Genomic DNA, 22954 nt, shown 5'->3' on the forward strand with positions numbered 1-22954 from the left:
ACTAGGGTGTGAGGCAGTTGTAGTATTTCTGAAGCTTTAAGAAAAACTGGCCAAATTACTGGTAGGGCCTTGTCCTGCTTTATCTGTGAGCTGATTAACCTGCATCTGAAGATTGTATTTCAGTGGATTACTTATTTGTGAAACTTCCCTGCAGCTGCCTTTCCCATTTGTCTTTTCTGCTGGGCCTGCAGTACAAGTGAACTGCACAAAGTGGGTGGATAAGAAGTTTGAAGACCTGTTTGGTCTCTATTTTGGATTGTGAAGTTGTTATAAGTTCAAGTACCTCCGCGGTAGTCACATCTTTTAAGTGGGATGCCATTCTTTTTAGTATGTACGCTGACCTTCTCACTATGCCATGGCTCCACATGGCTCCAGGGCCCAGTGTATGACTATGACTGTGCAAGGTACCTGGGAGGCAGAAGTGCCAAATATGATTTCAAAGTATGAAACAGCAGGTCTAGAAGGTATTATTAGCTTGACTATAATTTGCAAGGATAGGAAAACTTGCTGATTTATTATTATTATTGTTGTTATTATTATTAAGACTTGAATAGACATTTCCCCTTCCCTCCTGTTCTCTGCCCTGATTTTTATTGGTTTTGGTCCTTAAGAAAAAAATCTTCAAACTGCAGTAACATCACAACAAATTCTAGTGTTGTGGGCTGAGTGAGAAAGAGTACTAGGAATGTAGTGCTTTAGTGCTTGTTCCTAAAGAGAATCGCTCTTTCTCATCTGTGGGAGTGGGCTTTGGAGAGAAAAACAGCACAAGAATCTTCCTGGAAATATCTTTGCTTTACTCTCCCAAATGACACTGACCCTGAAGCTTTTCCTGTAAGCTTTTTGTTGTCTTTTGGGATCTCCTTGGATAGGGAAGGAGCTGCAGGAGGTCGGCATTGTGGTGGAAGTCCTGCCTTAAGCTTTCAGAGTTTTGTTATTGTAAAGCCCTGTGATGCAGTAAAAGAAAGAATCAAGTAAGTGTGATTGAGCCATGCATCCTTCTAGATACATAGGATGATTAATAATAGATAGCAGGAGCAAAGAGGCTTGAGGTTTGTAATAAAGAGAATTATACTCAATGGACTTGCATTTTAAAACTGCAGCTGAGTATTAAAGAGGATGTTTCCATGAATTTCCATATAGATTTTTCTGTGGGGAGCATGTTGGGGATATGCCACAAGGGACAAGACTGTTGCTGTATAGTTAGTTTACTGTTAAAATGATTAAAGATATGTTGACAACTTGAAAAAAAATCAGTTATTTTTTCACAGTAAGAATCCCATAAGGAATTTCTTTTTAATGTACCATATAAGATTCATATGAAAGGCTGGATGGCATAAAAGATTGCTTGCGTGCATAACTGGTATGTTTTTCTGTGTAAATGCTCCACAGAGTATCAGTTCTTGAAGATGGTGGGGACCTGTCACGGTGCCTGAAGAGCTGGTACTTTATATTGTCAGTGATGCTTGATGAAATTGTTTGCAAAACTCCTCTGAGAGCATCTCTAGTTATGTAGGCTGGCTCCCTCTGGTCTTCCTGGCTTCATGCAAGCTTGAGGAGCAGCGAGCCGTGGCGCAGTGGCCACCTGGCATTCGGGATGAGCTGCAGGAGCCGCCTGGGTCACCTCTGAGGCAGCTGACCCACGGCGGGTTCCTGCTGCCTCAGCAACAGGCCTTGTCGGGGCTGTAGAAATGGTGGAAGCTGTCTGGATTTTTGTTATCAGAGGCTGCTGCTGATAAAGGGAATCGGTTTATGCCAACTGTAGGTCCACAGGCTCCTCTAACACCCTGTCTGGATTGAACAGAGAAAGAACAGGGCATTTCTCTCCCGTATTCCTGTGAGAGGTTGCTGTTTCCCCAGGTGCAGCCTGGACCACTCCGCGAACAGCCTTTGAAATCTGAAGAATTTGTTCTCATAAGCCCAAGGAAGGTCAGTAATGGGTTTCTTTGAGAGCTCTATTTGTATTAAATATCAAGACATGAAGACGACTTCAGTGACAATGTCATGAATAAGTTGAAAAAAAGGAAGTGGGAACCTGGAGAGTGAAACCTGAACTGCTCAAATCTGAGCTGGCTTGCAGGTCTTTGTAAAACACAGTTATTTCTGTAATTAACTGTAAATACAGTGTTTTCCATTGAGAGCAGAAGCTGATAATGCTGTTCACGGTGGCAGCTGGGCTGGAGGCCTGGAGCAGCAGAGCAGACGGTGTTCATTTGTCCTGGCATAACCTCGATCACACACTACCGAGTCAGTGGAAAAAGCCCTTTCCTTCCCCGTTGCTTTCTAGATCCAGGGAAAGGGAAGCCAGAGCTTAGAAATGGAGCTGGTAGGTAGCGAGGGGACCTTCAAATCTTTTCTCTTGGAGGAAGGATTAAAGTTGTAGGCTGCAAAGGCTGTGGGTACTGTGGACCCAGACACCCATGGCATGCTGCTGTGTTAGTTATTTGCTTTCTCAGGATGAAAGCCTTTCCCTCCAACCCCAGACCTTCCTTCTTAGTTTCTAGCAGTATAATTGGCTGCTGTCAGGGAGTAACCAAAGCTGCCTCCTTTGCCTCCCGTCACTGGCATCACGTGCTGTGCTCGTGACCTTCTCTCATCTTGCCCAGATCTGTGGTGAAGAGGGAGAGGAGATGCGTAGGTGGCAGGAAATTTCAAGCGACAGCAGTGCAAAGGGGCAGATCAGATTTCTGGCATTTGGGCTGAAGAATTCCTCTATGCATTGTTTTAAAGGTGAAGATGTAGGAGAATGTGTGGTCTAGTGCCTCCATCTAATTTGCTTCATAGATCTAATGGTTTTATTGAGGTATCGGGTAAATCTAAACCAAAAATTACCATTGTGAGAGTTGATGCAGGAAGAGAACCTTATGGACAGAAATTGAGTTTCATATTCTATGGAGAAAGAATAGATTTGACACAGGTTTACTATCTGGAGACAGCAATTTGCAAAAACTGAGAGGTTCTATTTTCAACTAAGACTTACACCAAGTAGAGCCACGCTGAAATTTTCTCCATGTCAGTCTTCATTGATTGCTTTTTAACAGTGGAAATTAAAATTCTTTGAATATACCAGTCTTTTCAGGTATTACTAAAGTAGATTCTGTAACTTAAACTCTTCTCACTGAGCAGCACTGTGAAGGATTATTAGCTGAAAAGGAAATTTTTAAAAAAAAATTTTTTTAAACCATTAAGGAGCTTGAGATTGGTGTGACTCACTAAACGGGTCCCCTGTTAAACACATCTCAGATTACTTAGGGTTCAGTCCAGTTTCCTTTTGTTACAAGTTAGAGTTATACTGAGCCTTCAAATAGGAGGAAAGCATCTTAATTACCCATTAAGGGCAATAAAGGAAGTTGGTTATGACACCATTAAATCAACTACGATGAAAAATCTGTTTCAGTGTTTTGTACTTAAGAAGAACATGGGATTTAGATGTCATCTGTACTGCAGCTAGCTCAGCGCTGACTGTGATCTTGTGTTATTATCAGAATCATGATTTGTTTCATTGTCATGTATTCCCCACCGAAGTGTCATGCAGGCTGTTAATCTGATAATTGCGCAAAGATCATGGAGAACTGTGATCTGCTCTCTGTACAAGAGAGATCCATCCATCCAAATGAATCTGTAGGTGTATTTAAAATCTGGGCAATAATGACTAGTGATTTTTTTAATTGAAAAAAAAAGCCTTATTCAGTCACGTGACAATGTTCTCCTATTAGTTTTAAATGAGAACATTTTCTTTTCCTACACATCTTGCCTCTTTTACAGCCTTATTCCATAGCCTTTTGACTACTGTGGCTACAAGCCCCTGAGTTTAAAATATCGAACTTTCTTTAAAACTTTATTGTTCTGAAACTTCTTTGCTTGTTTCTAATATGGAAAACAACTACTATGGTCACGGTAGAGCTTTCAAATATAGCCAGCCTGGTTATCTCATAGTACAATCTTTGCTTTCATGGTCTGATTGTGGTTTTGTTTAATGTTTCCTTATTTAAGAGGACACACTGTATTATATAGTGAGAAAATGGCGCCAAATTTTAAAATAATTTTGATTTCATTAACGTGTTAATAGTTATGCAGATTTATTTTACATAGGAAATAATCCGCTATGTGGAAATTAAGGGATAACTGGAAAAGGTGTGGATTAAAGAAGAAAGAATTCATCATCAGTCAGAACAAAAATATTGATATGCAAAGGAAAAGATTATCGTGAACAGAGACAGGCAGTTCATTAAGAGAAATGTGCCATTTAACGTGATATGAAATAATTTCGTAATTAAGATGGCATTTTAAAGAAGTGATAGCTGTGTGATTTGTAACATCGTTTGTTTTGCCCCAGACAGTTTAAAACGTTACCTTACTGCAATACAGCCACTTTCTATCTAGGTAGTTTTTAATAATTTATGCAGGGTTTTTTCCTTCCTTCTGAAGGACATAGTGCTGGATATATTAATATATTTATAGATGCACAATCTGTACTGATGTAAATGAAAATCACGCTTGCGGGTCTACCTGCATTAAGATGAGAATTTCCCCTGCAGCAATTGGCCTTCATGATAGCCAGAAGAGGTCAGGCAGTGCTTGTCTTAGTAATACTTAACACTTCTCCAGTGACTTACGTTTCCAAAGAGCTGTACAAATAAATGTTAACTCCACATAGCTACCCTTATGTATGTTACAAATAACCAAACTTCACTTGACCTCTTGGTCTTACAATTTGAAAGACTCAAAGTTACCAATATTAAAAGTGGGAGATCAGGAATCAGCAGCTTTTTATCTGCGTGATGTGGGAACATTAACAACTGCTTTGCATGGAGAGGAAATGCTGCTGCAGGGACTTTTGTGTTCTGTGGTGGGGAGAGTGGCTGGTTAGATCTTCACCTTGTTAAAGGTGCCCAAGCTCTCCTTCAAGGTCAGTTCAGCTTTTCCCACCTTTCGTGTTTATGGCCTATAATACGTCAGATTATATAGCAATTTTTTTTCTGTCATCACTGGAAATAAGGTAGAAGGAGACTTTTAGATGTCATCTCTTTTATTCCCACCCACAGCCATGAACATACTCATATCCTTCTTATTCCAGCACTTTTAAACTCATTTGGAGATCAGTTATATTTGCTTCTGTGGCTATATTTGTTTTTAAGGATATTTCATTGCAATGGTCTTCAAGTTAGGTATTAACTGCAGTGGGTTGATTTGATTGTAAAAGCAGATAGCAAGTACGAGGCACTAGAAGGGAAAAACACTTTATGTCAATACTTCACCACTGGTTTTAAGATCTGGACTCTTCAAGCAGGCTGGAAATTTGGTTCAGCTTTGAACTGTCTGTAGACCTTAAGAAATAACTAAATAAATCAAAAAAAAAAAAAAAAAAGTGTGGGGGGGAGGGATGAGAAAAAAAGGCAGTGGCTCACTGAAATGTGATGTATAAACGCAAATGCCTAATTGCCTAATGTTAGCGTTTTGAATCTTTGGCAATTCGTTGCCCATTCTGTCTGGCAGTGCTCAGGATTACTGCCAGGTTCGCTACCCAGTTTGCAGGATGTGATGCTGAATGAGATGTGCTCACCTGTACTTATAATTTGCTCATACATGCAAACTTGAAATGGTAAATGGTTTAAATAAAACATGAAAAGTTTCAAACGTACTAATAATATGACAGTAGTATTTTGTCTGTGGTCACAATACTGTTAGGGATCCTTTGCTTAGAATCTGCAAGTAGTTTTTATCAAGCATTGCACGGAGAAGTACATTTGTTATCCTTAAATTGAATGAAAGAATAGATAAAAGAATGGCTTGGTTTCAGTACTAACAAACTGTCACTTGTTTCATTCAGTTACGATACAGGGTTCTGCAATTCTACTGACTTTCACAGAATCACAGAATGGTAGGGTTGGAAGGGACCTCTAGAGATCATCTAGTCCAACCCCCCTGCCAGAGCAGGCTCACCTAGAGCAGGTCGCACAGGAACGTGTCCAGGCGGGTTTTGAATGTCTCCAGAGTTGGAGACTCCACCACCTCTCTGGGCAGCCTGTGCCAGGGCTCTGCCACCCTCAAAGGAAAGAAGTTCCTTCTCATGTTTAGGTGGAACTTCCTATGCTCAAGTTTGTGCCCTTTACCTCTTGTCCTGTTGCCGGGGACCACTGAAAAGAGCCTGGCCCCATCCTCCTGACACCCACCCTTTAAGTATTTATAAGTGTTGATAAGATCCCCCCTCAGTCGTCTTTTTTCCAGACTGAAGAGACCCAAATCCCTCAGTCTTTCTTCATAAGAGAGGTGTTCCAGTCCCCTAATCATCTTGGTAGCCCTTTGCTTCACCCTCTCCAGCAGTTCCCTGTCCCTCTTGAACCGGGGAGCCCAGCACTGGACACAGTACTCCAGATGCAGCCTCACCAGGGCAGAGTAGAGGGGGAGGATGACCTCCCTTGACCTGCTGGCCACACTCTTCTTGATGCACCCCGGGATGCCATTGGCCTTCTTGGCCACAAGGGCACATTGCTGGCTCATGGGCATCCTGTTGTCCACCAGAACTCCCAGGTCTCTTTCCACTGAGCTGCTCTCCAGCAGGTCAGCCCCCAACCTCTATTGGTGCATGGGGTTATTCCTCCCCAGGTGCAGCACCCTACACTTGCCCTTGTTGAATTTCATAAGGTTTCTCTCTGCCCAACTCTCCAGCCTGTCCAGGTCTCTCTGTATGGCAGCACAGCCTTCCGGTGTGTCAGCCACCCCCCCAGCTTTGTGTCATTGGCAAACGTGATGAGGGTGCACTCTGTGCCTTCATCCATGTCATTGATGAATATATTGAAAAGGACTGGACCCAGTACTGACCCCTGGGGAACACCACTCGTCACTGACCTCCAACTAGACTCTGTGCCCCTAATCACAACCCTCTGAGTTCTGTCTTTCAACCAGTTGTCTATCCACCCCACTGTCCATTCATGAAGCCCACTCTTCCTAAGCTTCCCTGTGAGGATGCTGTGGGAGACCATGTTGAACGCCTTGCTTAAGTCAAGGTAGACCACATCTACCGCCCTCCCCTCATCTATCCATCCAGTCATGCCATCATAGAAGGCTATCAGATTAGTCAGACATGATTTCCCCTTGGTGAATCCATGTTGAGTACTTCTGATAGCTTTCTTTTCCTCCACATGCCTTGAGGTGACGCCCAGAACGAGCTGTTCCATCATCTTTCCAGGGATGTAGGTGAGGCTGACCGGCCTGTAGTTCCCCAGCTCCTCCTTCTTGCCCTTTTTGAAGACTGGAGTGACGTTGGCTTTCCTCCAGTCCTCAGGCACCTCGCCTGTTCTCCAGGACCGTTGATCCCTCACTCGATCCTCCTCAACCCAAGGGAAGTCGTCTTCTTTCCCTGTTAGGGGGAAAGAAGAAGCCCTTTTGTAGGGCTTATAGACTTACATATAGACTAGATTTGGTCGTATAGCTCCAGTTTTGCCACCCTGGCCGTGGCATTTCAGTGTTTCAGTATCACTGTAGAGAAGGATGCCACATGAGGAATGTTTACTTTTTAACTGCATATTTCTAGAATCATACTCTTAAGGCACAGCCTTAATGCTCTTCTAATGTAACTTCTTTTAAAATGAAATTGTCTGTTTTCATTTCTTCTTTTTCTTTGACAAAATTGTATTAAGAACTGATTAGGTGGCTCTGTAGGAATACAGATGCCTGATTACTGATGCAAAGTCAAATAATCATTTAGACCTAAGCGTATTGGAATGTCTCTCACATAAAACTTTTCTTCTAAGATTTGTTATCCAGCTAATTTAAGATGACATATACATTAAATGAGTTTTGAGGAGCGATTCGATTGAACAGGTGAATCTAAGACTCCAGATATTCCTGTTGTAAGATATTTCTCTATAATACTGCTTTACAGAAGCAACAGTACTTACAAAGGTTTTCTTAATGATTTCACACTTGAAAGCAAAGTGAAAATAATCTTAAAATTTAGTGAAATCTCTGTCTCCTGTAGTTATTTTGTTCTCTGATGTATTTTAAAAAGCTTTGAAATAATTTGAGAAATTTTTTTTTCTGGTTTTGTTAGTTTTGCACCAATGATTGTACCATACTGTACTGGTGTTTTCAAATCATTTTTCTCTGACTTAAGCCAGAGCAGTGAGATGTGGTTTTAGATGCTGCAGGTGATACCTAGTATATGAATGTATGTACTAATGTGAGTAAGTTAGTGTACTAACTTTTGCACACGCAAAACCTACTGGAGTTGTCTGGCAGAACAGCCAAGACAGGGTTGTACCTGCTAAGGAAATACATAAGCTGCAGAGTATAACATACTGTACAAATGGCAAAAATCAGCTGAGTATTTGTCTTATCTATAAATAGTCTGGCTCAGGTACTGGAGGCAGCCTGGATTAAACTCCATGATCACTAGAGAGCCGTTTGTGCCAGGCAGGGCAGCCGTGGCTCAAAAGGTGAGGGTGGATAATGGAACAAATGCAGCTGTGTCCTGCAGCGTAGAAACGTATGCTCGGGTGACATCTTAGCTGGAAGAGCAGGCACATCAAACTTAATTGGGTTGGCTGTGCAGTACAGGGGCCAGGAGTAGGTGGCCGGTAGTTGCAGAATTGTGGCGTTCATACATAGGTCAGACCTTGTCCTGTAAGAATTGATGGTTTCAATACCCTTGTGGTGACAGTTTTTCAAATTCACAAATTCCACTCCTGCAGGGTACTGTCAAATGGCAGTGTTGATTTATAAATAAAGTAGTTGTTAGATCTGCTTTTCAAAAGTACTGTTTGTTTGTAGATGCTAACGCTGTTCAAATACTTGCTTCTCCATGCAGCCCTGTTCTTGTTAAATTAACTGTCCTAGAGCAGTTCCTGAGATCTAATCTGTTTGTAAATAAATTCACAGGTACGTGATTAGGCTTTTAGTAGCTGACCATGACTTGAGGTATTCTCTTCATCAAAGTTCGCCAGATATTTTACCTCTAGACGGGAAACGATGGATCAGCAAAATTGTAGTATCCCACCGGAATAAATCACTCCATAGAGTAACATCCCAGTGGTCATGCGACTATCGATGCCTTTCATCAATGTCCCAACACTCCACAGATTAATTGCACTGAGCTGTGGAGCACCTTAATAGATGGAGAGAGCGGTATGTGTTCGCTGTGGCATCGTCTTGTCTCTGACAGTGTGCTATGGTCAGTTAAGAAATAAAATTACCTGAGTGTAAACAACTGGGATTAGGTGTTTGAATATAAATCTCTCAGTGAAACTTGGCTTTTGTGTTTCTTTTTGGTAGACTGTGAATCACTACAGTAGCGCCAAATTGTGCTTATTTAATAGTTCTTCAGCTGTCAGATTTAATACAACATTAAACTAGAAGGGTTTAAATGGTACTGCCACCCTGTATATGATGGTCCTGAATCTGGTATGCGTTCAGTCCTCTTAGCACCCGAATGGAGGCACTTTGTCTGCGTGATGATTTCTAAAAAAGATAAGTCTTGGACAGCACAGAGCAAGTGTATTTATTTCTTTGACGGTATGTTGTATTTAGCCTGTCATGCAATATGTCAAGTACCTATGGCACTTTTATCAAGTGATAAGTTGTCAAGGTACCAGCTGATAAGGGTTCGTTCATCTTTACCTGAACCCCAAATGGAGTCATACAAAAATGGCTCTTGCAGTCCTGCTTTTAGTTGTACAGACAGGGATCACGGTGAATTGTTAACTTCATACGCAATAGCCTGTAGTAAGTTGTTAACTTCTGTGGTCAGTGCTTGATGGGCTATTATACTTCACCAAATGGGACATCCTTAGTTCTCAGTTTGTCTCCATACAACAGTTTTCCCCTGGATCATTTATTTTTTCTTTTCTGAATTCCTTTGATTTGTTAGGTGAAAATCCTAATGACAGAGAAACATTTATACCTCAGAACGGTACAGGAGCAGTCTCTTATCGTTCTTGTCTTCAGCAATTTCATTGCTTATATGTCTTAAAAGTCCAAGTATATTTTTTTATTATTATTCTCTTCTAAACTCAAATCATTGTCCAGTATTGGGCTCATTCATTCCTAGCTGATTCCCAGTTTTCTGTCTTTTCTCAGGGTGTATTAAAATATCGTGAGATGCATTACCTCTCATTTTCTGTGAAGAATTATTTTCTGCCTGTTTGTCCTTTCTAGAACGTCCTTCCTGCACTCTGCAGATCTTCCCAATTTAAAACCATCTGTTCAGCCATTGTTAACTCTTTGCTTCAAACCTAATAACTTCACTGTGGAATGAGTAATTCTGACATTTTCACTTCCAGCCTTATTAGCAAAGTGGTGTGTTCATGCTGGGACGTTGTTAGGAGTAGAGGGCATCATCTTCATATAGGTTGTTTTGTGAGACAACAAATTGAGGATCATTAACTAAAAATCTGGAAAGCAAAATTTAAATCGGTCAGCTGTTAAGGTATTGTGGGCACGTATACTGTATCCATAATGAATCCAGGTCTTTTCAGTAATGCAGAAGTTATCTTTGATGTGAAATTGCTGTCTGTCCTTGAGTTCTGTTAGCTTTCGCGTCTGTGTGAATGTTTACAGTGTTGGTGCAGATGGTTTCTTTTTTTTTTTCCTACCCACACTGTTATTTTTCTGCTTCCAGACAAGCAGAGGCAGTTCGAACATATTCATGCTGACCCAGAAGGCCATGGGAATAGATATATTTTCCTGGTGTTGAAAATGGAACGTGTATTTCTTTTGCATTTCCATACCACTTTTTGATTGGAAAACAATTTTTAGTGTGTTTCTTTCTGCTAATAGAGAATGAATGAATTTGTCAGTCATGGTACATGTTCAGCATCAGTGGGCTTTTTCAAAATGTGTCAGAAATTTTTTATAAGGATTTAAAATCAGGGAAATAAACAGCTTTATAGCTTGGATGGCTTTCAGTCAAATTAATCAAAGAGATCTTTTAATATACAACCAGCAGCTGAGCTCTTTCTCATATCCTACTTTTCCACTGCCTGTGGTCCTTTGGGTAGCTCAGGAGGCAGAGGAAAGAGGTGATGACGAAAGAGGTGATGCTGGAGTTGTTGAAAAAAGAAAAACACTTTTCACGAGGGCTAGAGTCGTTCTTTCTGGTAGTAGAAAAAGTAGTTCAGCATCTCCCGTTTCTGTAACTTGTGTTTGTCAGATTGACAGTTGAGTCCCATTCACAGACCAGAATAATTATCATCTGCATTACTGTAAGTGATCGTCTGAAGAAATACACGAGATAAGACTTGCATGGAAAAACAATCTTTTATTAGAACAACTGATACAGCTGGAAAAACCAGAGAGGCTGAGAGGCCCACATGCCTTTTGCCTTACTTATTGCTCTCTGTCTCTTGAAGACTGACTCCTGCACTCCAGTTCGGAAGACCAGTCATTGCTCAAGTGCATTTTGGGAATATTAATTGCAGAACTTAATTGTGCTCTCCCTGATAGTGGGTAACTTTTATAAATGAACAGCACTGCCATAATCTAGTGGCTGTATTAGGACTCAGACATAGGATATTGTAGGTAATTTATCTTACTTGAAAGGAATTTAACTCAGATGCTCTGGTAAAGCTGCATCTTAGAGACAAATGTGTTCAGCTAAAGAGCTGAGGGACCTAAAGGCTGCAGGATGCTTTTGTTTGCCGAGAACTGACTTGTGGGTTAGAGAGCTGACTGCTTCATTGAAGCAGTGTCAGTGCTTCCACCCATTTTACTTCTGTTCTGTTGTCATTTAGGTATTCACTGAATAAATATGCTTAATTTGGAAAACAAGTAGCTGAGTAAATAGGTTAAGTGAAGGTGACAGTTCATGATCTACAAGGGAATACATCAACAATATTTTAATATTGTTACCGAAACATAGTTATGGTTTTATAAGCTATTTACCTCAAACTCTAGGTAATTGTTATAATAAACAAAACAGGAGGCTAAAAAAGCAAGCATGAAAACTTTCTGAATCAAAGAAAAACAGCAAGAAGAAAACCTTCTTTTTTTTACAGTATGCCTTGCTAGAGCCCTTTTTGATATATCTAAATCAAAATAGTAAAGAGGTCAATACATTTAAGGTATACTGGAAAGGGAAACCAAGCACACAGTTGGCGAGCCCTTGTTTTTGCAGTCGTGACTGGTCTCCTCGTTTGCAGAATCGTATTCGCTGTGAACAAAGGCTTCCTGATTGTCATATGAACTTGACTAGAAAGCTGTCCTGCAGCTAAAGAGATATCAAATATTAATATTTGTGCTCATATAGCCAAAGGTGCGTTTATTGAATAGATCTTGAGTCTGGATGTAGCTATGGCCTCTTGTAAAAGCAAAATACAACTTAAAAATTACTGTGATAAATCAGTGCAATGTGTTTTGTCAATAACTGATGCTAGGTAAAATGAGATATAACCTCTGAGACAAGATAAAAGATAAAGCCAGATGAAGCAGAGAAAATTGTATTTACCAAGGAAGGAAATATCTTCTTACTTTTTTTTAAACTCAGAGTAGGAGGCAGCAGGAGGTTTTGTGTGTTAAAGACATAAATGTACATAGGCATAGATTATTCACCCTGTATTTTAAATACAGGGCATTGCAGGGTATCCTGAGCTGCTGTTTAATAAACGAGTTAAAAGAAAGTTGTGGTTTGTGTCACAAGCACGGGTAGATGCTGTTGTGCAAGCCTTGCAGTATGTCATGCATCAGAACAGTTTCTTCTTTCAGTTTGGATAAATAATGGCCGTAGAAGTAAGTGCCTGGAGAACATTAAACAGTGTCTGTTCTTCCCATAATTACACACAAGTTCCCCAGTGGGTCTGACGCGGCCTGACTTTTAATAAGTGGGCCTTCTGCTTGGCTTCCTGCTTTCAAAATAAGGCTGCAACAGCAGGACACGTGTTGACCTTTTATCTTTTGGAAGACACGGGAACTGGAGGGGAGTTCACTGCTTGTCAGGAGGTCCTACCTCCACCTTTCTAGGCAAAAAAGTGCTCAGGCAGCAATATGTAAATATTGGGTTCTCACCTGGTGATCTCTCTCCATTTACCTTTTGGCTTTTATGCACACTAGCCATTAAGGTTTGAAGTTTTGATGATCCTCCATAAGCTCTGTCTTTTTAAAAGGAGATTGTCGCTCTTCCTGTAGTGTAGCCATGGAAACAGACAGGGAACCCTTAAAGAAAGTGATTGAACATGCTGTGCTAATTAATCCTTCCCTTCAGTTTTCTTTCAGTTGAAGGATGTGGTTAAATAAATTTTGCATGAGTAAGCATATTTGGATGTGCAAAAGGGTATAAAATATGTAGCAAATTTTCTTGCAGAAGGATATCCAAAAAAAAACCCCAACTGGTAACTGTCATCTATGCACATCCAGAGCATCAAAACAAGAAATGCTGTATCTTGTTATTGTTTCTCATATATATGTTTTGATACCATTCTTTTAAAACTGTAAATATATCTGAAAGAGGTTATTTTTTCCATGCCTTAAGTGTGGTGAGAGATGTTTGCATTAACTTTGAGTCTTCAAGTGAAGGTGTTCATAATTGCATATGTCTTCTTTATGCAGAGCATTATTCAGAAAAAGCAACCTTTAATCCCTCCCTGAGAGAAAGCAGCTCCTCCGATGCATTAGTTTAATTCAGGTCCTTTCAGTTCTGCACAGGGGGAGCAATTGACTGAACAGCAGGCCTGTGCCAAATTTGCCTCTGCCAAATTTTAGCCTGTGTGAGTATTTCCCTCAGTTGTTCACTCCTGCTTTCCGTTTGGCCACTTAGTTTCCAAAGTGGTGTATGTGCCCAGCTGGAAAACAGTTGGCCACAACTTAAAACATACGGCCTGTACCCATAAACCTCTTAAACCCACTGATACTTTCTGATGCCAATGTATGGCCTCAACTTCCTCTTACAAATTAAGGTTTTACTTACAACTTTCTCTGTTCCAGTAATGATCCTCTTATAACTGAGAAACCAGATGTAGCAGCTAACCTCAAATGAGGCTTTCATGGTGTTTTGGGAGTGAAGAGCAGATTAAAGAAAGCCTGTCCAACAGGCTGGGATTAGCCCAAAAGGGCCATCCTTTGAAAATTAGGTGGATTTTAGTTAACCTGGAACAGATTAGAGGTGGAGGAGATCTAGAAGCAGTGGGCTAAGGAAACAGGCTGGGCAGCAGTCCCAGCAGGGTGAGAGGACTTGTTCCTTGCTGAATGATCGACAAGAGGAGGAAAGGTGTACTTGGGCTGACTATAGCACTTGCAGAGCTCCATCCTGCCTAGTAAAGTGGCAGAAACTGGCAGGCGAGCATGGATATTGTGTTATTCACAGTATGTTTTCTGGTATGGCAAGTTGGGTCCTCATTCCTCCCTACGCGGGAGATTGGTTGAGTGTGTGGATCAAAGACTTTGTGTCATGGAGACCCAAGTTCATTTTTCACTGCACAAGCTCTTAAAGTTTTTTGACAGTTTTCCCAAATCACTTGATGTTGCTGGCTTCTTAAAAATGCCTTTTCCCTCCCTGCAAAAGGGAGGGAAAAGATAGGGAGAAGATTAGAGAGGAAATCATTTGCAACCAAGTTCAATCTTCCTGAGGTAAGACTAAGGAGAGGCTCAGACAGGCAAAGAAGGATGGAAGCATTCACCATCCGGGCTTCTCAAATCCTTTCATAATTTTTATTTGGCTTAATAGTAGTAGATCCATATCCACAAATCCAGGGACTACTGTTTCAGTTTAGTCACATGAGAAATAAGTGCTCAGAAACTCAGACTTGTTAATGTTTCTCTGGGCTAGGAATAAGAACTATGTACCAGTTAGAGCATTTGGTGGTTTCTGAGCTCCTAGAAGGAAAAACACTGATCTGGAGGTGGAGGCACTGCAGAATGCGTGATGTGACCTCTCCGCTGGCCTCTTTGGGGCTGTACCTGGCCAGCCCTGAGTTGTCTATGTGCACCAAGTTATTCATCAAGCTGGTGGCCAGGCACACAAAGGTAAAAGAGATGGAAGTCTGAAAACTTAAAAAAAGAAAAAAAAAAAAAAGGTTGTTCATATTTGAAATGTGATTTTTTTTAGAAGAAATTCCGGCATACAAGTCAAATTATTCTCCTACACTGGTCTAATTGCTATAATCAGCTGATAATGCAATCTACTGGCAAGATTTACCATCATTACTATGGAGATATATTCACTGAGATTAATTGTTCTTAAATAGCTTCTCCAGTGTATTAAGAATAAAGGTGCAGAGGACTCTCATCTGCACTCTTTTGTGAATTCTCATGTTGCATATTTCTTTCTGAGTGCATGACTTTGCTTTTTGGTTTCTGTAACGTGTAAGACGTGACCTGTTTTAGTAATTTAATTTGTTTTGTGAAAGGGAAATCAGTAGTTCTTTCTTTAGGAAAACACAAAAAAAACCCTCAGTAGCACATTCTCTTGATTTCCGTCACTTGTGCATTTCCAGTATTCCCAGTGAGGGAGCGGATGGTCTCAAGGCAGTAACTAGGAGCAGAGTATTTGGAAAAGGTGTTTGCAGGCCCGTGATGGGAACAGTCACCATAGCCCTGAAAATATTTTTCCATTTCCTGGAGGAGAGAGGCTTCTGTAGGAAAACTGTTAGAAAAGTATGCTCTCTACTGCTGTTTTTAGCATATGAGGGTCCCTCCTAAAATCTTTCCAGTTTTACATTAGATAGATTATGGTTGTGTAGTAATGATGTGAGTTATTTTAAATGACTGACAAGCTGTCGCGATTTAACCCCAGCCAGAAGCTAGAACCATGCAGCTGCTCGTTCAGTCCCCCCAGTTCAGATGTGGGAGAGAATAAGAAGAGTAAAAGTGAGGAAAAACTTGTGGGTTGAAATAAAGACAGTTTAATAGGTAGAGCAAAAGCCGCGCACGCAAGTGAAGCAAAACAAGGAATTCATTCACTGCTTCCCACTGGCAGGCAGGTGTTCAGCTGTCTCTGGGAAAGCAGGGCTCCACAGTGCACAACAGTTACTTGGGAAGACAAATGCCATCACTCCAAATGTCTCCCCCTTCCTTCTTCTTCCCCCACCTTTATATACTGAGCATGATGTCATATGGCATAGAACATGCCTTTGGTCAGTTCGGGTCAGCTGTCCCAGCTCTGTCCCCTCACAACTTCTTGTGCGCTCCCAGCCTACTTGCTGGCGTGGCGGTGTGAGGAACAGAAAAGGCCTTGAGTGCTAGCAACAACCAAAACCAACAGTGTGCTGCAACAGTATTTTCATCCCAAATCCAAAACATAGCACTACACCAGCTGCTAGTAGGAAAGTCAACTCCATCCCAGCTTTGAAACTATGACACAAGCTTAAAAGACAGTTATTGTAAATAGTATATCTTTAGTAGGCCACAGATTTCATTGAAATGATTTCTACTTCTGAGATTGGTGCACTGCCAATATGCATTTGTTGAGAGAGAAGAATTTTGCACATACCATTTTCTGATGTATTATGGCAATATTAATATTTATTTGAATGGTAATGTGTAAGTGTGTCTACTGCTTTCAAGTATAAACTTGAATAAGCAGGCTGGGGTTTGCAGTGTAAACTGTGGAACGTTTCCTTAGGCTCCCCTAAAAAAAAATCCCATCTGTGTCACTATTTTTCTGGGAGTTTCCTTTTTCTAAATAACACTGAAATGAGAGACTATCGATGCCTAAAGATGAGCGGTTAATGGAAATGAGAATCTTTGTTTATTTATCTTTCATTTAGGTATACCACAACGCGTCTTTGCATTATTGGTTATTATTATGAAAAGCGTATTTTATTATTCCTTCATAATATTCACAGCTCTGTTTAGCCAGGTACTAAATGATAGATGCTACCATGTTCTTTCATTAAGTAACTTATTCCAATAGTAGAAGAAAAGAAGGCTTGCAACATGCTGTCATGGTATGCGGTGCGTGCTCATATATCCTTTCAGGAATGTAACTTATACAGCAAACTATTTCTTTGCTTTGTTTGCATGAATTAATTTGTATTTACCCCACAGGTCTTGCAAGAGCTAAATCAGTTCCCAGCCATACGTATTCCAATGAAGTGGTAACCCTATGGTACAGGCCTCCAGATGTCCTTCTGGGATCAACAGAATATTCCACCTGCCTTGACATGTGGTAAGTATAGAATCCTTACACAAGAATCTATGTAGGTGCTCTGATTTTATGTTCTTTTTTAAACGTGTAGAACAAATATATAGCAAGATTAGTGGTACAGGTTAAAAACCTTGTGTATAGTAATTTGTGTGGTTTGCTCAGTATCTCCCTAAAGGAATCCCCTCCTGCCGCCCTACCAGTTGGCAGCTGGCACCCGCTGTTAACACACCACTAGAAGAGTCATTGGTGCTTTGCAAGAGACTGAGTTGTTCCTTGACTTTTGTAGTCTAAATGTGGTACTTCGACATGTTATGATACTTGCTTTGCAGAAGATACACTTTCACCATGCCCAGCTGTAGCAAGGGCAAAATCAGGATTCTCTGTATGTGAGGTTACAGCCTTGGTTCTTAATCTACTGTGGTTAGCAGTAAATCAGTGTGTGACACATCACTGAATAGTTTTCTTTCAAACCTACAGATTTTATTTAGACTTGCAGGTTTGAAAGGACAGTTTGATGTGCACAATATATAGCACCTACTCCTTTTTGATAACATCATCAGATGTTATCATGCTATAAGGGACATAAGAGGAAAATCTTCCACAATGAGAACATTCAGCCATTGAAATAATGTCCCCAGGGAAGTGGTGGGTTCCCCATCACTGGACACTTTTAAGATTCAGCTTGACATGGTGGTGGGCCATCTTGTCTAGACTGTGCTTTTGCCAAGAAAGGTTGAACCAGGTGATTCTTGATGTCCCTTCCGACCTGGTATTCTATGATTCTATGATCATTTAGCCATGTGTTGAACAAAGGTGTTTGGTTTTTTGACTGTTAGAAATCAAGGTGGAGTTTCTTCATTTATCCTGTAGGTTTTGAGGTCACAGGATCTCTGCGATCTGAACAAATTCTGTAATTAGTAAGAGCTTCAACTGTGTTAGTAGAAGCAATGTACGTGTTGATTCAAGAAACAGAAATGTGGAAAAAAACTATTTTTCCTTACAAAGAAAGTCTCACGTTCTGGAAGGCATTAATTTTTTTTGAATGTGTATTTGACTTTTTAAATCTATGCAACTCGTTTCATTTGAGGAAAAAAAATATACTGAGCAAGTTTCAGAAAAATATAATGATTTTTTTGTAGTTTGCTGAAATACCTTTCTTTAATACAGACAACCTAAATTTAGAATTATGATTATGTTAAAATCTAGAGGTAACTGTAAGATAAGGTTAAAAGGACCTTATGTGTTCATACAGTGGCTGAACAGTATTTGTCAAGGAGTAGCGTCTTGCAGTGTAGTACTGAAACCGATGACCTAGCAGGAATATTTTTTTGCTGAGGAAGGCTGCTAAGCATGACTAGATTGTATTTAGTCCAGTAGCTGAGATCAGAGAATGTGGGATGAAAAGCTACATTTTCCTGAAAATCTCATCTAGTTTTTCCCCCATAGTGCTGTTAAGTCTTGACTCCTGGGGGCAGGAGTTAGAAGCTGCAGGATTGTTTCATTTGAAGGGGTTACAGAGTGTAAATATTAGAATATTTAATGCTGAAGAGAGCGTTTAGCATAACTGGGCATCTGGCTGCTGTAGTTCCTTGACCTGTAACGGTAGATGAACCAAGAGCCAGGAAAAGGGAGGATGAACAAACGTCTCCAAATGTGAACATTGTGATGTTGCAACTGCACCAGAGAGGCAAAGGCAGCATCTTCTGTATCATCTGTCTGCTTTTCTTCAAACCATTCTCCGCCTCGGGTCTGAAATAGTTTCCCCCTGCATCTCAGCTTCTCGTCTATCCTAAAACTGTCCTGTTTTCCCAAAGATCAGGTTCAACCTGGTGTGTTCACAAACTGTATGCAATCTCTGCATCCCATCTGCTCCTGACGTTTTGCAGTCACCTCTTTTCCCAGATACACCTCTGACACTCTCAGCAAGAGGCTCGACTTGCTTGAGGTGAGGCAGGACAACTGCATCAGAGAGTGGAAATAGCTGGGAGATACAAGTGGTTCTTTCTGCTCGTCTTTTTATAGTTCAGTCTACGTGTGTTCACTTCTTGAGAGTCCCACATCTTTGTGTACGTGTGTACATACGTGTCTCAATTTGTGAAGTGCAAAGAGAATGAGAATATTTTGAAACTGCTTTAATAGAGCAAACTGCTCAAGAAATCTTCTAAAATGCTTTTTTAGTCAAAAGAGACATTGGAAATATTTTTCTTTTAACATTTACCAATTTCAAATATTATTGCACTTTGAAATTAAGGATTTGGTTTTGTTTTTGTTTTTTAACCTGAACAAAGGATTTAAAAACATTTTTGATTCTCACTGAAGCTTTTTCCGCAAAGAAAACAGCTTAATAGCTCCTAAACCCAGATATTTTAACGTTCCTCCCAATAATTATTTTAGTAAAATAGCTATTAAAAAGTGTAGTCTAACTATCTGGTGTTACTGTGATAGAGACCAAATTAAGCCATGCGGCTAACAGAAGCATTTTAAATCTATTATAATTGCAGACTGAGCATTCCCTTCACAATCATATGTTTATATTCAAATTACATGAACAATATCAAGGAAGGACTCAAAATGCCACTTCAGCAATCCAGGTCATGTTTTTGTCAGGACTTTTGTAATGATGCAAGAGTATTGAGGTAAAACACAATAATTACATCTTCAATGGTAACAATAAATGATGTCCTCTTGTACGGAGCATTTCAGGTAGGTCTAAAAAAGATCCAGTTGCCCAGGGATAGAGGTCATGAGTTCTGTTTCAAATGAAAAATGATGTCATGCTGCTCTTGTACTAGATTTATAGCACTTAGAAATTTTGGCTGCCCTGCGCAAAGTAGAGAACTATGAAAAGCTTAGAAAAAAGCCCTAGTAATACAGTTTCTTTCGCATGGCAGGAATTTATGTAGAGGCTCAGCTACTGACACATCAGAAATCAGATTACAGCAAATATATATTGTATGTGACAGAACAGCTTCAGGTTTTTACATCTCCCCTTTGCTGGGTTGTCTGAGACAGTGCTTCCAGTTTGATTGTGAGAGGTGTAGTTGAATGTTAAGGTCACTTATGCTTATTTGACAAATCTAACAGTGAGCTCTGCTGGAGAACAAGCAGGCTTGGGGCTTTATTTATACAACGGTTTTACGTAGCTGGGGCATAATTATATTAAAACCACTTAGTGACTTCCCAGAGCAGGGGGAAGGGAGATGTGGAGAAACCTACCTACCATCAGATTCCAAGGTAATTTGGTAATTTGTTATCAAAAGTGTGTTTGTAGCATTAGCATTTTTATGCAATTACTGGCATTATGTCCTTATGGCAGATAGTGTGTGCTCTCATGTGTCCTTATTGATGATCTACATGATGACAAAACTAGGCAGCCACTTCACTAAATATTTAAATAATGTAGAGGTAGAAAGCACAGCTGTTTCTTCCATTTAGGAAAAAAAAGACAAGACAGAAGGCTTTTGCTATGGCCATGATAAATGGCATTTCATGGTGGTTCCCAGGGAACGGAAAGTGGGGCTCCTACTGAGTAGAAGACCAGCTGCATGAAAAAGGAGTCCAAATACTAACCACTGGACAGTGGCTGGGGAGCAGGTGGCAGGGGCTGCTGGCTATTTTTACACTTCATTTGCTGGTGTAGGGCATTAGAATAGTAACTAAAAGCTAATGATCCACATGCAGTTTTACATTCTCCTGCATTCTTTTTTTAAATAGCCACTGGCAATAAAATAATATTAATGAAGACGTACATGCATTAGTGGTGTCAGGCTGGTGATGGAAATCAGTGTGGTGGGCTTTGTGATTTACTGCTGACAGCACTTGATACAGCGGCATTGTGTAAATGTATTATACTACCCAAGACTGCATCAAAGAGTTGTGATAACCTTTGATATACCTTTCCCCCCCACCCCTGCTCTTGATGAGGACTTACTAGTAGCTAGGAAAATGGCTTTGCATTGCCTCTGGTGTAACTTGTCCTAATCCTTGAATTTTACAGTCCTTTGAAAGTCAATGAAAGGAAAATAAGCTTCAATACATAAAGAGTTTCAGAATTACTAAACCCCATATATAAGTAATACAGAAACATAGGGGAAAAAATCCCAAAATGAACCTATTGTATTTGGTCCTTACAGAAAGAATATAGTCTTTGTAAATGAAGCAATTTAAACAGGTTATTAAATCCTTTTTGATTCTGGTAATGCATGCACTGCTACATCTGGGTTGCTTACATCAGGAAGTCACAAGGGATATTTTATTTTGAAGTGCAGCTGGCTTTAAACTGTGTTTACTAACAGCTGGCGATTTTTTGCATATCCTGTTGTTTTGCTTTTAAAAAATACTCTCTTATTCACAGTTCAGGTAACCTAAGAAGTTATGGGCCGTGATATATTTTAAATTCACTTTTATTAACTAACATCAGCTATGTTTAGCGCTGCAGAAGAAATCACTTAAAACTAGGCCAGTCAAATGTTATGAAATCACTGTTAGTTAACTTTTTAGCATCTGGATTGATATACATGATTTCAGTTCTGATCTTAATTTATGGAAAACTCTTCATATGGAGTATTTCTATCTATCCTATTGTTAGAAAAATACATGGTGTTTTTCAGGACACATGACTTTCCACACATAGCCTGCTCGGAGTGCAGATTTGAGTGCTTGCTGTAATTCCATGCGTGCTTTCATTAATATTTGACCAATGAAGACCTATAACAGTAATTAAGATATTTATTAAATAAAAATGGATCTTGTTGTAGACACAGGTGCACCAAATTATGTTTTTACACAGGGGACATTACAAAGGCATCTTTATCCTGTATCTGCTGTAAACAGTTTGCAGTGAAAGAAATCCAAGAGCAGGAGTCCCAGTACGCCCTGAAGAAATACTGCTTGGGGCCCAAGAGAGAAAACAGCGTAGGGTAAATTAGTTCTTTTGCCCTTGATGTTCTTTATGATTATGACTTCCACTCCAATGATATGCTAATCTGTAGGATTAGGATACTAAGGTGAGGATATCGTAATAACTATCAAGGTATTGTTAATTAAACTTCTCTCGTTGTCTTTGAGTTCTTCAAAAGTTTTATTAGCTGAATTAGCTTTTGATTGGAAAATTCTCATAGGGTCAAATTAATAGAAACACTATGGGTGAGGAAACGGTCTTGGTCTGTAGTTATTGGAAAGGCATTTCAGTTTCTGTCCGAAAACTACTTTTATCCATTTGGAACATCAGATTTACTATCACTTTTCCACTGCCAGAAATATGTTTCACATGTGTGAAGAAAGTACATCATAAAGGTATCTGGATACAGAAAAGAAAACCAGGAAGAACATGTTCAACAGGAAAATATCTTGTGGCAAAATGTTGCTCAAGTTTGAAGGTTATTTCCTTAAACTTTTTTTGGCATTCTTCTTTTACAGAATAAGTGCATCTAATAGAAAGATTGTTGCAAAAAGAGATCATGTACGGTTTAATCCTTCATGAGTATATTTCTTAATATAGAAACTGAGTATTGCTACAGAGGGTTGGGATACAAAACAAACTTCCGGAGCTTTTATTTCTAGGTAGTTCAGTGATACAGGCAAGAACATGAGCACTCTGTTCACTTGTAGTTACAGTTGCTTCAAGACTGACTGTAAAGAAATACTTTGAGCTGTCATACTTTCATTCATTGCAGCATTGCATCTGCTTTCTGCAGAAATGTTAATGTTGTTCTTTGTCATCATGGAAGGGAAATTTTGCATCACTCATTACTTCTTATGTGAGAACTGTAAAATCTTTGCCTTGTTGCCCCTATTCTTTGAGCAGACTGGATCTCCCATCATATGTTACTTTTCTCATATCGAAGTGGAGTGGTCATGAAAGACAAATTCCAACCAAGTTGA

General features: G+C 40.0%; 1 protein-coding gene across 3 annotated transcripts in view; it reads left to right on the forward strand.

Moving 5' to 3' along the window:
* The window catches only part of CDK14 (cyclin dependent kinase 14), a 329408-nt gene that overhangs the window by 171540 nt on the left and 134914 nt on the right, over positions 1-22954 (forward strand). For all 3 annotated transcript variants that reach the window (XM_063324807.1, XM_063324809.1, XM_063324808.1), the window contains one exon: positions 16972-17092. In XM_063324807.1, coding sequence (XP_063180877.1) covers positions 16972-17092 — 121 coding nt within the window. The remainder of the gene's footprint in view (positions 1-16971; positions 17093-22954) is intronic.

Source organism: Chroicocephalus ridibundus, chromosome 2 (genome assembly GCF_963924245.1).
Source record: "Chroicocephalus ridibundus chromosome 2, bChrRid1.1, whole genome shotgun sequence".
NCBI lineage: Eukaryota > Metazoa > Chordata > Aves > Charadriiformes > Laridae > Chroicocephalus > Chroicocephalus ridibundus.